This window comes from Lycium barbarum, chromosome 4 (genome assembly GCF_019175385.1).
Source record: "Lycium barbarum isolate Lr01 chromosome 4, ASM1917538v2, whole genome shotgun sequence".
NCBI lineage: Eukaryota > Viridiplantae > Streptophyta > Magnoliopsida > Solanales > Solanaceae > Lycium > Lycium barbarum.
This window is the reverse complement of record NC_083340.1, coordinates 27392566-27406972: the sequence shown is the minus strand read 5'-3', so window position 1 is coordinate 27406972 and position 14407 is coordinate 27392566. Positions and strand designations below refer to the sequence as shown.

The window sequence follows — 14407 nt, the reverse complement described above, 5'->3', positions numbered from 1 at the left end:
CTGCATCATATACACAAGAACAATTATTATTATTATTGAAGCTTTTCTTCTTGTGCATTTTAATTCTCCTCCAAAATGCTAGCCACCTTGGTGATGAAGATGCACCATCACATGATTCTCTATGCAAATAATTTTTCCCTAGCCTCACACTCTTGCTTCTTGTTTTGTTCCAATTCCCTTTCCCAATTATGTGCATTTTGTTTTCTCCAATAATCTTCAATTAGATTTGAGAATGTTTGCCTACCATTCAACAAAGTCTAGGCCTTTTATAGATAGGGAACTTTGAGACTCTCATGGGATGTTCCCTCTTTGCCTTTTTATTGATAAAAGAAAATTATAAACTAGTGGTGTGTAGACATTCTTTAAGGATAATTAATAAAGCAGTAATACCTAAAATCCTAAAAAAGTACATAACTAACCTATAGATGGTTTAGATAATTCATCCAATCACGTGGATGGTTAAACATAGCAAACGGATAGAACTATAAACGGAAATTTAAAAGCAAACAAAACAAAGTAAAAAGAATGCTGGAAAAAGAAAAAGTGTGACATTCTTCTTGATCAAGCATTTCGGGAAGAACTAAATAGCTCTCTGTTCGAGTGGTGTTTCTCCCCTAACCACAACTCATTTGTTGATTCTTCAACATCAGTCGGTTCGGACTGTTTAGGGTTCCTCATTTTTTTTTTTCTTTCTAAAAAGGAATTAAAAAAAAGGAGGAGCATAAATTTGGATGAATAATTTTTTTTTATCTATTTCATTTTTGAAAGTGTATTTATCAATCAATTTGTTTGTTGATTCAGGAAAGAACCTTATTTTTGGAATTGGTTCTTGTTTGTATAGAGATATACAAGTAGGTAGCTTTTCACTTTTAACGTGACACTCTCTTTGATTTAAGTATATTATTTTACGTATTTTAAGATTGTTATACACCACTTAGGAAATATATTTAATATTATTAAATCATAGATATATCAATTTAAACTACTCCGTATCATTAATCTCTCACTTAAACCTTTTATCTAATTATCACTCCATTAATTGGAGTAATAAGGGTAAATTTGAAAAGGTAATGACATGACTCAGGTTTTTTTTTTTTTTAAACAAATTCAGTTTGTTAAAATAATTATATGGGGGACCGAAAGAGGTATAGTTTTAACAATTAAAGAATGGAATTTCATTAAAATAATACATATGTTCCATCCTACGAACATGGTGTAGTTAAGATTGTCAAAGATTGGTCTCATGTTTAGTCCACCTAGGTATTTTCAGATTATTTGTTTGGTAAGATATCTTTTTATGATACCAATAATTTATCTAACTAGGAAAATGATTGCCACATACCTATGATTTTATATTTTTGTGTCACAAAAGTAGGATGATGAAGAGGGTTGCCTGTGACTATGCCCCTGCCTTTTGTTCTATTTCCTAATTGGCTAGACAAAAAATATCTACATTTATCAGATTGTTATGGGTGTCAGGGTGTGGATATTCGATGCTTAAATTTTGAATAAATTGATTTATGCTTTTTTAACAAAAAGAAACAAACAGGTTAATTAACTAGTTTTAACTTGAAGCAAGATCTAAAAAGTTGCTACAAAATAGTCATGTCATGATTAGGAGCACTAACCAGTGGTCGATTGGAACGTGGAAAGATAGGTAAAGACATTGAGCCGAAAGACTTTCTTCTTGTTCAATTTTTTAACTCCATACAAAGCTATATCATATTATTTCTTCTAGGTTAGGAATTAGGATTAATCATTGCTAATCTTTTGCTTGAAACACTAGATATTCTCGTGGGTTTTTTGTGTGAATGTGGTTTGATCTCATGACCTTCGGCTTTAGGTTGTGAATGAGAAATGAACTTTGTCCCATGTAGGAAAAAGAAAAGGAATTTGTTGGGTATCAATAGAAAAACACTTCTACTCTAGCTTAAAGAGTTGGGAAGAAGATAAGTCATCGTGTCATAGTCGTTGCTCGCTCGTTTTTGGCTTCGGCCTCCTCCTCCTTCTCCTCCTTTGCATTTTAAGAGTTGTAAAAATTACAATATCCTAGAAAAAATATTATCAAACTACACATATTACCTCCCTAAAAGTAAATAATCATAAACATTATTAGAAGGATGTTCAAATGAAATTCATCCTCAAGAACTTTTAATAATAAAAGTCTGATAATTTGAGAGACATCGAGCTAAGACATGAAAACAAATAGAAAGTGAAGATATAAATTTCGATTGTCTAGCTATTTCCAGAAGAATGTTGAAATGATATCCATCCTCACGATGTTTTCATTTTTCAATTAGTAATTACACAATACGATGGCTCATTATTTGAATTACTTCCGATCTCCATATTTCAATATATAAATTCAGCTTTTATTATTCATTATTTGAGAGACATCGAGCTAAGACATGAAAACAAATAGAAAGTGAAGATATAAATTTCGATTGTCTAGCTATTTCCAGAAGAATGTTGAAATGATATCCATCCTCACGATGTTTTCATTTTTCAATTAGTAATTACACAATACGATGGCTCATTATTTGAATTACTTCCGATCTCCATATTTCAATATATAAATTCAGCTTTTATTATTCATTATTTAAGGAATTTGGGGGTCAACAACACTAATTAGGGTATTGACACATGAACTCGGTAGGAACTATTGAGCGAGTCTCAAGTGGTGAGCGTTAGGCGTTCAGTCGGACACTTGAGGCGTTAAGTCTCACATAACTAAGACCCACACTTATCTCAAGCCGTTTTGCAAGTGCACTGTCCAGGAACAAGTCTTGGGCGATCTCATAAAAGCCTTATTAAATAGTTTGATTATCAAAAGCTCCCTTTGACTCGATTAGTTGTCAAATTTTTAACTTTGATGATTAACTTATCGGTACGTTTTTTCTTTTTTCAAGTTTGAGAAGCTCTTGACTAACACAGATGCAAATAGCCAAAAAAAAAATGGATGCTGGAAGCCGCTCTAATATCAGAGCCAGGTTTCGATCCTGGGACCTGTGGGTTATGGGCCCACCACGCTTCCGCTGCGCCACTCTGATTAGTTGGTAGATGTTCAGATCAATAATTATTTATACTTTCTTGATACTGCCCTCTAACTCTACCTGTCAACATATTTGGTGGACTGTTTCTCTTCCTCAGTTTCATGCTTAGATCAGATGTTTAATACACTGTCATTTTGAAACTTATAAATTGAATGAAATTGTCATTTTGCTGATTTGATCCAAGTATATATATGAGGTAATTCTCTTTCTTATCTTGAATGACAGTCATGTCGTTTTCCAAAGAAAGGAGAAGGATTCTTGCATCCATTCCAATATTTACGTTTCTCTTAAAAAAAAAAAAACAGAAAAGATAAAGCAGCTACCTCTTACTTCCAATTTTTGTATAGCCGAAGAATATAATCATCAAAATAAATATTTTTGCCCTTCAAGGGTATTTTTTGCCCCTTGAATCAATTACATTCACAAGAGATTAAATTCAAATAAATCACATTGATAATAGAATAATAGGTTTTCGATCAAAAGTTTTAACTAGTTAATGGACCAATCCACATATTTCAAAACAAGTTTGTACACGTTTTCATTTTCTATACGTACGAAATGCAAATAATATATCTCCACCAGACCATCACCCACCACCCACCACCGAAAGGAAGAAAGAAAGAAAAAAATCCCCTCTTATTTGTTTGGGTTCGGCAGTAAAATGATAGATATTTAACTCACTTTTCTTTTCTATTTGTATTGGAGTATATTTTTGTATACTATATGGAAGAGCCAAGTTTGGAAGGACCAAGGGCAAAAGAGTCATTTTACTCTATGACAAAAAAAAATCATTCCTGTACGGTTCTATTGCTCATTCCATCGCTTTTTATAATCGGAGAAGGGCTAAAATTAGATCAACTTTGAAAAATAGTTTATTCGTACTCTTCGTTATATTTTAGGATCAATTATATCCTTACAGTTATACTATGAGATCAATTATACTCTTATGTGTAACTGCTGCCACGTGGCATCATCCTAGTCCTTCAAAATTATTGTATCCTCAAATAATTTTTTACCCACTAAAATAACTCAATTCGACCCGAATATTTTTTCCAGCAAAAATAATATGGAATTATTTTTATTTTATTTTGTTGGAAAAATTATCCGTATTATTTTTGCTGGAAAAAAAAAATTCGGGTCGAGTTGAGTTATTTTAGTGAGTAAAAAATTATTTAAGGGTAAAATAATTTTGAAGGACTGGGATAATGACACGTGGCAGCAATTAGACATGAGACTATAATTAACCCATATTATAACTGTAAGGTATAATTGGACCTAAAGTATAACGAAGGTATGTTTCAAACTATTTTTCAAAGTTGAGGGTAATTTTGGCCCTTTTCCGTTTGATAATTCTAGAATCCAGAGGAGTTAATTCATAATAGAGAGATGACTCTCTTCTCTAGATTTTCAATTCAAAGGATTGCCCTTTGAGTTCTCATCTGGATTTTGCAGTGTTTGGTAAGCTTTTATCTCAATTTTGCCCTAATTTTCTTCCAGTTCTCTTCAGAGTTCAGATATACCAATTTCATGGCTGAAGGCTTTTGTCATCCACATAACTGCCATCTTTTTTGTATTTGCCCTTCAGATTATGTGCGCTTCGCCTTCTACTGTAATCGGTGAAATTACCTTTGCTTTTTCTCTTTGCTCATTTCATTGTTTCTGTTTCTTTCTTTTTTATTTTGGTGACTATTTGTTCTCATAATTTTATATGGGTCGATTAATGTGAAACCTCAAAATGTAGGAAAGTTTCGGTCTTGAAAAAAATTCTCGCTTTGAGTTCAGTCCTTTTTAAATTTTGAATACTTGTTCTTATAATTTTATGTGACTCCATTTATGTTACAGAATTGTTGTGGCATCTCAGATATTGGGAATTCAGTTTTACAACAACAACAACATACCCAGTGTATTCTCATAAGTGGGGTTAGGGGAGGGTAGGATGTATGCAGGCCTTACCCCTACCTTTGTGGGGGTAGGGAGGCCGTTTCCGATAGACTCTCGGCTCAAGAGAAAAACAGGTAGGGCATTCAGTTTTGAAGAGTGAAAAATCCTTCTTTATATTTTGAGTTTTAATAATGAAAGTTATGTGGATTTGATTTATGTGAAGAAAGAGTATTTTGGAAGCTTGGGTAGTACAAAGATTCAGTTCTTTATGAGTATAACGTTTATCTGGATTCTGCAAATTATCTCTAATGCTAACACTTATTTCTCCCGCTCCAATGTATCTGATCACATTAATAGACCATGTTGGCTGACTGCTACACACACGATGATGATGATTGGGATCACAAGTGGTGTTAATGCTAATAACCAATTAAGTTTTAGAGGATGATCAAAGGATGCTTCTGATAGATTGATACCCATAAAGTGTTCGATAAATATATCAGGAAAATATTTCCTACTTCTTCAGAGGATAGCACAATACCAGCAACATATTGAAATAGAAGCCATTCTTTGTGTATGCCCCCCGCTAAGACGAGCAGAGTAACAGGCCCTTTAGTTTAGATTTCTAAGGTGGGGCTCTATGCATCTGATAGAGGTGCTTTCTTATTTATGAAATACTTTTCCAGACTCCAAACTATAACATATTGAGGTTTTCTTTTATTATCAAATTATAAGAGCCTACTATTTCAGCAAGTTTGCCTCTCAAACTAGAGTTCATGTAACTTATGTCCTAGTGCCTTTTGATTTAGATATCTGAATTATCTAAAACCACGAATTAGCATTCGATGCTGATCTATAAATTTTTTTGTAATACTTAATGGATTCCTTTCTTAAAAAGTGTTTTTTTTTTCTTTTTTCTTTTTTCTTTTGCAGGATTAACTCCAACATGTATAGTGATGAGGACAACGAGTAATATATATCTTGATAATTATGAGATTTCTACTATATAGAAGAGTGAACAATGGAACGACCAAGGGGAAAAACGTAAATTAGCTCAGTGAAAAAGAAATCTTCGTCACATTTACACCAACAGAGACCCAATATATATGTCTAGAAACATCCGTTCATCTGTTTCTCTCCTTCATATTTCTCAAGTGCCACCCTCTCAAAGAATGGTCTTTCAGTTTTCTTAAGTCTCAATGAACTTTTTCGGTTGGTTACAACGTCAAGTATGTTCATCTTTCAATTTTTGCCCAATTCTTATTCGTTTTTCCCCTTCATCTTCTTTTCAATCCTTGGCTTTTTCGGATCTTTTCAGATTCCTAAGATTGTTATCATTCTGTCTTTCCATAAGTTCGTCACCTGAACATAGAAGCATGGAACATTGAAACATTGAGTGGGAAAAAAAAATACAAAAATAGATGACCAAATAAAAAAGGGAAGGCTTCGTTATGTATAAACTGTAGAAGTGTGACTGAGAGTAGATAAAGATGAAAAAACAGATGATAGCAGTGTTTCAATCTGAGTTGACTCCTTAGCGCAGAACGAGAATCTCTTCACTGGATAATCTGGTGATACTTTAATATTGTAATTTTACATCCAACATTAATGACAATTTAGATATTTTGCCTATTAACAATGTTTCGAAATATCTAGACTACTCAATAGCATTCCCTATCAGTCCTCTCCCTCGCAGGGTATGATCTATGTTCGCCATAAACTCATTTGCTGACAGTGGGCGTCAAAAAACCACTAGACCAGCAATTTCATGGCTTTTCTCTGGTGTATTAGGATCTTTCTAAGGATAAAAAGCAACCAAACTGTCAAATTCCAATGGTAAAAGAGGTAGTTCTTTTCTTAAATTCAGTTTTTTTCCTTGCTTTATAATTGTTCATATATTTTATTTTAGCAATTTATGGTGGGAATCATTATGGTAACTGTAGATCTTTGTAAGCAAGTTATGTTGGAATTATAGTGGGTTATCTCAAAACAGGGTTCGGGGATTGTATCGGACTTAAGATGGAAATTTGTATGCTCCGGTAACTGTGACTCAAGCAAATGAGCCCTGCTGCTTTGTGGCTTCTTATCTTTTTGTTTCTTTTATTTTTATTTTAATATTTCGTCGGTGATTTAATCTTTTTTAAAATGAAATATTGCAAAGACTTGATCTGGATACACTAATGCTGTGAATAGACAAGTGGTTGTGCATTCTGTTTGAGCAAGCAAATGCAATTATGTGATTTTCTTACTATGCTATTTAAAGAGTGTTCTTCGAGGGCTATGGAGTACTTCAAGATCTTTTTTCTATGTTAAACAACCATAATTTGTCTTACATCTCAGGACATTGTGGAAAGATATAAACTTATATTTTGAGATTCATATGAAGAACTTTATATGCGTGTTAGAAAGCCTTACTTCAAGAAGCTGTTTGTGACATTTCATTCTTTTTTGTTCAGGGACCAGGATTCTTCGATGCCTGATGAAACTTCTGATTGAAGACTACAGTTTATATAGCAAATGACCTTGCAAATAACCTTCTCAAGTGGTCTAATCAGGTTGGTACTTTGAGTTAGATTATGCTTTGAGTACTCTAGATATTACCTTTTTGTAAAGTGTTAGTGATAGAGAGTTTTCATGAAATGCTTAGATACGCTTTATCTTGAATGTTTAGAGACTTGTAGAAATGATAAATTTTTCACATTTGCCCAAAATGATGATTCCACCAACTTCCTAATTTTTTAAACACTGAACGTGACATTTTTAGCTCTCCTTAACGTTGCATCATTTTTTGGTAAGCGATGGCTTTGTCTTCTGTGGAAATTTCAGGATATGGTCCAATGAGATAGGAATTTATAAAACTGCTGACAGATATTCTAGGCACCATGTTGGTTAATTACCCTTTAAATAACTTGTGCCTCCAGCCCTTTACATACTTCTTGACATGGTAAGTTATGTCTATCGAGTAGACTACTCTTTCCTATTCTTTTTAGTTGGTCATATGCCTGTAATTGATTATGTTAAAAAGCTTTTGATAGTTCTATTACATTAGCGTGGATAGCTTCTCAGATTCTGCACAGAGTATGTCCATAAAAAATAAAATGCTCTTCCTTTTAAATGTGTCTCAGTTTTTGAAGACATCAATGTGGATGGGATATAACTTAAGAGATATATTTGGAAGGAAGAACATTCTATTCTTCTTGACATATCTACAACGGGATTTCCTTTTATAATTCATGCTCTTAACTGCTCTGAGTTCACTTTGAGCTCGCATTTGCATTGACTAATGTACATGGACTTGCTACCTAGATACATTAAAAGGGGTGACGAATTTTCTCTCATCTAACTGATTTAGCATTTTTCAGCTCTCTGATGGTTGAGATGGCTAAAACACTCAATATTGAGGCTCCTGATTTGTGTGTATGCCAAAGTCCTGCAACCAATGCATATACACTGGCCGTTAGTGGTAAAAAAAGACTCTTGTAGTTGTTCATAAAAGAATCTTCTAATATGCATTATTAAAGAGAAGGAATGTACTAAATGAACTACTGCAAAGATTCTGAAGACTTTTTGGCTGTACATGTTTGATTTAAATCATGTCATCCTTGTTTTTTCTGTTGTTATATAGCAGAGGAATGGAGAGATGACACAAGAGAAACAGCTTTGAGCCATTTTAAGAGTGCGGGACAACTTTTACTACGCTTGACTGCACGGGTAGATGACGTGCACAAAATCTGGTCCATGTCGTATGTTACATTGTTCGAGATTAGTTTGAAGATGCAACGCCTTTCTGGAAAAAGTGTGCATGAAGTAGTAATGTCTCTTCCAAATAATTCACATGAATATTCTTGTTTGGTATTTACACATGAATCTTCTTTCTATGATGTATCTTGTTACATTTATGTTTCAGTGTGTGACAAAATACGTTTGTATTGTTGTATTGTTATTGCCTCTATTATTCTAAATAAAGTTCTAAAGTTTCAGCTTGCTTTTAGACGTTGAATTGGAAAAAAAATTATTTAGATCTTTTTCAAAATGTCCTATTATAGAAATACAACAACTAAAATTAAGCAATAGATTCTGCTAATCTTTGTGTCCGTAAAATTACCTATGGCAAATACTTTGGCTTTCAGAGCTTCGAAGCCAGGAAGAACCATAAGAATTAACCCCTATTTTTAGAACCTTCTACTACAAGCACCAGTTTGGCACATTCTCTTTGCCCATAAGCCAGCCCAGCAATGCCCCTTAGACCCTTCATCCATTCAAAGCACTGGCCCAGATATCTGCTCAGTAGCAAGTCAAAATTATCATTTTACGCAGTTCTATCCATCTACAAATGCATTTGCTAACAGGCGCCAAAATCCAATTAACAAAAACTATTATTCAAATGGCCTATTCCAAGAGGTTTTTAACCACAATTCCATCACGTAAGGCAAGTCATGTTCATCGAGGTTGAATTGTATCTTTTATCTTTGCAGATTTGGAGATTCCTAACTGGATTACTCTGGCTTTCCTTGAAGCTGTTATCCTATTATGCATTGGAGAAGAATTATTGAGCACATCAAATCTACACTCCAATTCAACTTGTTGGGCCCCATATATATTAAAGAACTAATATTTTAAAAAAAAATTGTGGGCCCATATTAACAAAATCAAGCAATATTAAAAAAAAAATGAATCTCATATTAAAAAAATAAATAATGTTAAAAAAAACTTTTGGGCCCCATATTAAACAGGCCCATAAAACAAATTGTGGACCACATATATATTAAACAATAACTGATATTTAAAAAAAATTATGGGCCCCATATTAAACACCAACCAGTATTAAAAAAAAAAAGTGGAACCCATCACATCCAAACTCACGGGAAAAAAAAGTGGACCCCATATTAACAAAATCAATCAATATTAAAAAAAAGTGAATCCCATATTAAAAAAACAAACAATGTTAAAAAACAATTGTGGGCCCATATTAAACACCAATCAGTATTTAAAAAAAAAAAAAAAAAAAAAAAGGTGGAACTCACCACATCCAAAAACAAAATTGTAAAAAATAAAATTGTGGACCCCATATATATTAAACAACAACTAATATTTTTTTTTTTAAATTGTGGGCCCCATATTAAACACCAACCAGTATTAAAAAAAAAAAAAGTGGAACGCACCACATCCAAACACACGGGAAAAAAGTGGACCCCATATTAATAAAATCAAGCAATATTAAAAAAAAAAGTGAATCTCATATTAAAAAAATAAATAATGTTAAAAAAAAAAATTGTGGTCCCATATTAAACACCAACCAGTATTAAAAAAAAAAAAAAAAAAAAGTGAAATCCACCACATCCAAACTCACGGGAATAAAAGTGAACCCCATATTAACAGAATCAGACAAAAAAAATTGTGGGCCTCATATATATTAAACAACAACTAATATTAAAAAAGAAATTGTGGGCCCCATATTAAACACCAACCAGTATTAAAAAAAAAGTGGAACCCACCACATCCAAACTCAAGGGAAAAAAAAAGTGAACCCCATATTAACAAAATCAAGCAATATTAAAAAAAAATGAATCTCATATTAAAAAAACAAACAATGTTAAAAAAAAATTGTGGGCCCCATATTAAACACCAACCAGTATTTAAAAAAAGGTGGGACCCACCACATCCAAACTCACGGAAAAAAAAAGTGGACGCCATATTAACAGAATCAAGCAATATTAAAAAAAAAAAAAAAAGTGAATCCCATATTAATAAAACAAACAATTTTAAAAAATAAATGCTTAGAAAATCAAACAATTAAATCAATAATGATGGACTCATTACCACATGCGTATCAACCCATTAGTAGCAGCAAATGAAATTATTATACAGCAACATACTTAAAATACTTATATATTAAAATAAGATAGAATTTAAATACTTTTTCATTTTTTCCTTTCTCTAATAAATGTGAAAAGAGATTAATGTCATAAAATAAAAAATAATATTAAATGGAGATCAAATAATTAATAAGCTAAATTAGTGAAATTCTAATTCTAATTGACGTTTCCTTAAAAGATCATGTAAAAAAATAACATGACAAGTAAAATGAGTTAAACAAAAAATATTTACTAAAAATTAAAAAATAGAAGTTCTTCATGGCCCCATATTAAACACCAACCAGTATTTAAAAAAAAAAAAAAGTGGAACCTATCACATCCAAACTCACGGGAAAAAAAAGTGAACCCCATATTAACAAAATCAAGCAATATTAATAAAAAAAAAATGAATCCCATATTAAAAAAACAAACAATGTTAAAAAAAAAAAAGTGCTTAGAAAATCAAACAATTAAATCAATAATGATGGACTCATTGCCACATGCGTATCAACCCATTAGTGGGAGCAAATGAAATGATTGTACAACAACATACTTAAAATACTTATATATTAAAATAAGATAGAATTTAATTACTTTTTTATTTTTTCCTTACTCTAATAAATGTGAAAAGAGATTAATATCAAATGGAGATCAAATAATGAATAAGGTAAATTAGTCAAATTATAATTCTAATTCACGTTTCCTTAAAAAACCATGCAAAAGACAACATGACAAGTAAAATGGGTTAAACCGAGAATATTTACCAAAAATTAAAAAATAGCATTTCTTCGTTTAAATAGAAAGTTAATTTCTACTTTGTTTCGTTTCAAACATGTAAAATTAATTTAATAATTTGAATTAGAATTATCCAAATCAAAATTTGATAAAAAATAATAAGTATTTTACACTTTTAAATTAATCGAATTAAAATTGAAAGTATCAACTGATGCTTAAATATTGCTATTATTTTATCTCAAACAGAGGAAAATAGTTTTCTTTTAAACAAGCCTTCTGTTTTAAAAAGTATTAATAAATTTTTCTAGCAAACACGAATAAAATAATGTTTTAGATACGGAGTACAAACTACAATGTTATATTAATCGTATTTTGAACATAAAAATATATATATATATATATATATATATTATCACTATCTAAACACAACTACATATATATAGATACACTATAATACGAAGTGTTAGGCCCGTGCGCAGCACGGGCATAAGCCATCTAGTATTATATATAAGCATGAAAGATAGACGACCACAGCTGCTCCAACTTGTACCAGAAGCTTTACAAATTGTACACGCAATGAATGCTTGTACCATAAGCTATATAATTTGTAGACTTTATCCAACTATTTTTTATCCCACGTGGGCATTTACTCTCCTTTGGATTCTCTGATTATTGTTTCTTTACATTTATAAAATGTATTACTTTATATTTTCATTTCGGAATTAAAATTTGGTGACTTATGATATAACATATATCTTTCTGATTTTGATTTCTTTGTAACAATTCTTTTTGTCTATAATTGTTAATATAAAAAATTATAATGTAATATTACCTTCTCATGTATAAACGTATGCACTTCAATTTTAATTCTCCGACACATTTATTTCTTTCGTGCACTTTTACTTGTTCACTTTTGACTTTTTACGTTCTTGCTAAATATTTATTCTCTTCTCATGTATAGACATATGCAGTTCAATTTTAATTTTCCTACACATTCATTTCCTCCGTGCACTTTTACTTGTTCATTTTTGACTTTTCACGTTCTTTAAGAATTAATAAATCCCATATGGATTTATGGCATAGTACTGAATATTTATTCTCTTCTTATGTATACACGTGTGCACTTCAATTTTAATTCTCCGACACATATTTATTTCCTCCGTGCACTTTTACTTGTTAACTTTTCACGTTCTTGTTGAATATTTATTTTCTTCTCATGTATACATGTATGCACTTCAATTTTAATTATTCAACACATATTTATTTCCTCCGTGCACTTTTACTTTTTCACTTTTAACTTTTCACGTTATTTAAGAATTAATAAATGAAGTACTCCCTCCGTCCCATACTTCTTGGCCACATTACTTGACTTTTCACGTTCTTTAAGAATTAATAAATGAAGTACTCTCTTCGTCCCATAAACATTATCATACTCGACTTTTCACATTCTTTAAGAATTAATAAAAATGAAGTACTCCCTTCGTCTCATATTACTTGGCCACATTACTAAAAATATATGTCTATTTTTCTATTCTATATATATGTCTATTTTTCTATTCTATATATATGTCTATTTTTCTTCTTCTTATATATAAACATCCAAGGTGGACGAACACAACAACAATAAGTTGTACAAAAAGCAACTGAAATTGTACTCTAAGCAGGGACTAACATGTGTACATTTCAGAAGTTGAACATTAATTCTACCTCTTGTGTGTTTACTTTTTAAGTCCCCACAAGTCTGCAGTGTCTTAATTATCCTTTCATTTCCTTCATTTGGCATGTACTCCCTCTATCTCAATTTAAGTGTCTATGTTTGACTAGACATGGAGTTTAAGAAATAAAGATAGACTTTCAAATCTTGTGGTTCTAAATTAAAAGTGTCTATAATATAATAAAATATTCTTTGAATTTTCTGATTATAAATTTGACATGTAAGATATTTGAATTGTCAACTTACTAAATATAAAAGAGATGGACATAACCAAAATAAGACATTTTTTCTTTTTTAACAACAAACGCCCAAGTGGACGAACACAGCAACAATAAGTTGTATAAAAAGCAACTGAAATTGTACTCTAAGTCAGGACTAACATGTGTACATTTTAGAAGTTTAACATTAATACTACCTCTTGTGTATTTACTTTTAAGTTTTCACATGTCCGCAATGTCTCAATTGTAATTTCATTTCCTTCATTTGGCATATACTCCCTCTGTCTCAATTTAAGTGTCTACGTTTGATTAGACACGAAATTTAAAAAATAAAGATAGACTATCTTGTGGTCCTAAATTAAAAATCTGTATAATATAATAAAATATCCTCTGAATCTTGTGATTATAAACTTGACATGTAAGATATTTGAATTGTCAACTTACTAAATATAAAAAGAGGTGGACATAACCAAAATAAGATAAATTTTAACAATTAAGAAATTAAAGGGAAAAATAAGACGAAAAGAAAAAAAATATAGAGAACTCACTTAAGAGAATCGTGGTATCCTTTACATATAAAGACTAACTAAATTGAGTAACCAAATTAATCATATTGGGCCTCGTGCATCGCACGAGCATAGTTTGCAAGGATATACTAATTTAGAATCATATTCCAAAGGTGAAGGTGACCTGATGGTATGTATATAACTTAATGCAAATGATTACGCGTTTCAAATTATCATGCAGGTCACGGGTTCGAGCCGTGAAAACAACTTCTTGCTGAAATGCAGGATAAGGCTGCGTACAATAGACCCTTGTGGTCCAACCCTTTTTGGGGCCCACAGAGTTTAGTGCACTGAGCTGTCCTTTTTTACAAAAAAGGATTGCAAGTGGTCAAATGGGACTGTACCATGTGATGAGACTCCAAGGAACAACAGTGCCATCGAATAC

The 14407-nt window shown here is 31.6% G+C and overlaps 1 protein-coding gene and 1 non-coding gene across 25 annotated transcripts; one reads left to right on the top strand and one right to left on the bottom strand.

The window, feature by feature from the left end:
- Window positions 1-2978: 2978 nt before the first annotated feature.
- On the bottom strand, window positions 2979-3050 carry TRNAM-CAU (transfer RNA methionine (anticodon CAU)). Its single transcript has one exon. It is a non-coding gene; the product is annotated as a tRNA-Met (tRNA).
- Window positions 3051-4125: 1075 nt separating this feature from the next.
- LOC132635676 (uncharacterized) lies at window positions 4126-8951 on the top strand. 24 transcript variants are annotated; one of them, XR_009580653.1, is made up of 7 exons: window positions 4168-4511; window positions 4639-4669; window positions 4896-5068; window positions 5292-5564; window positions 5868-6779; window positions 7391-7489; window positions 8297-8919. XR_009580653.1 is itself a non-coding variant. In XM_060352159.1 (5 exons), exons 3-5 carry the CDS (start codon window positions 7817-7819, stop codon window positions 8931-8933), a joined length of 537 nt encoding a protein of 178 aa, XP_060208142.1. In that variant the 5' UTR covers window positions 4153-4511; window positions 7391-7489; window positions 7761-7816; the 3' UTR covers window positions 8934-8951. The 24 variants fall into 24 exon arrangements, 7 of the variants coding, with proteins under 7 accessions (XP_060208142.1, XP_060208146.1, XP_060208149.1 ...); XR_009580666.1 differs by lacking the exons at window positions 5292-5564; window positions 5868-6779 and adding an exon at window positions 7761-7878 and having other exon boundaries at window positions 4126-4511; XR_009580660.1 differs by lacking the exons at window positions 4639-4669; window positions 4896-5068; window positions 5292-5564 and adding an exon at window positions 7761-7878 and having other exon boundaries at window positions 4175-4511; window positions 8297-8397; window positions 8563-8919.
- Window positions 8952-14407: the final 5456 nt, after the last annotated feature.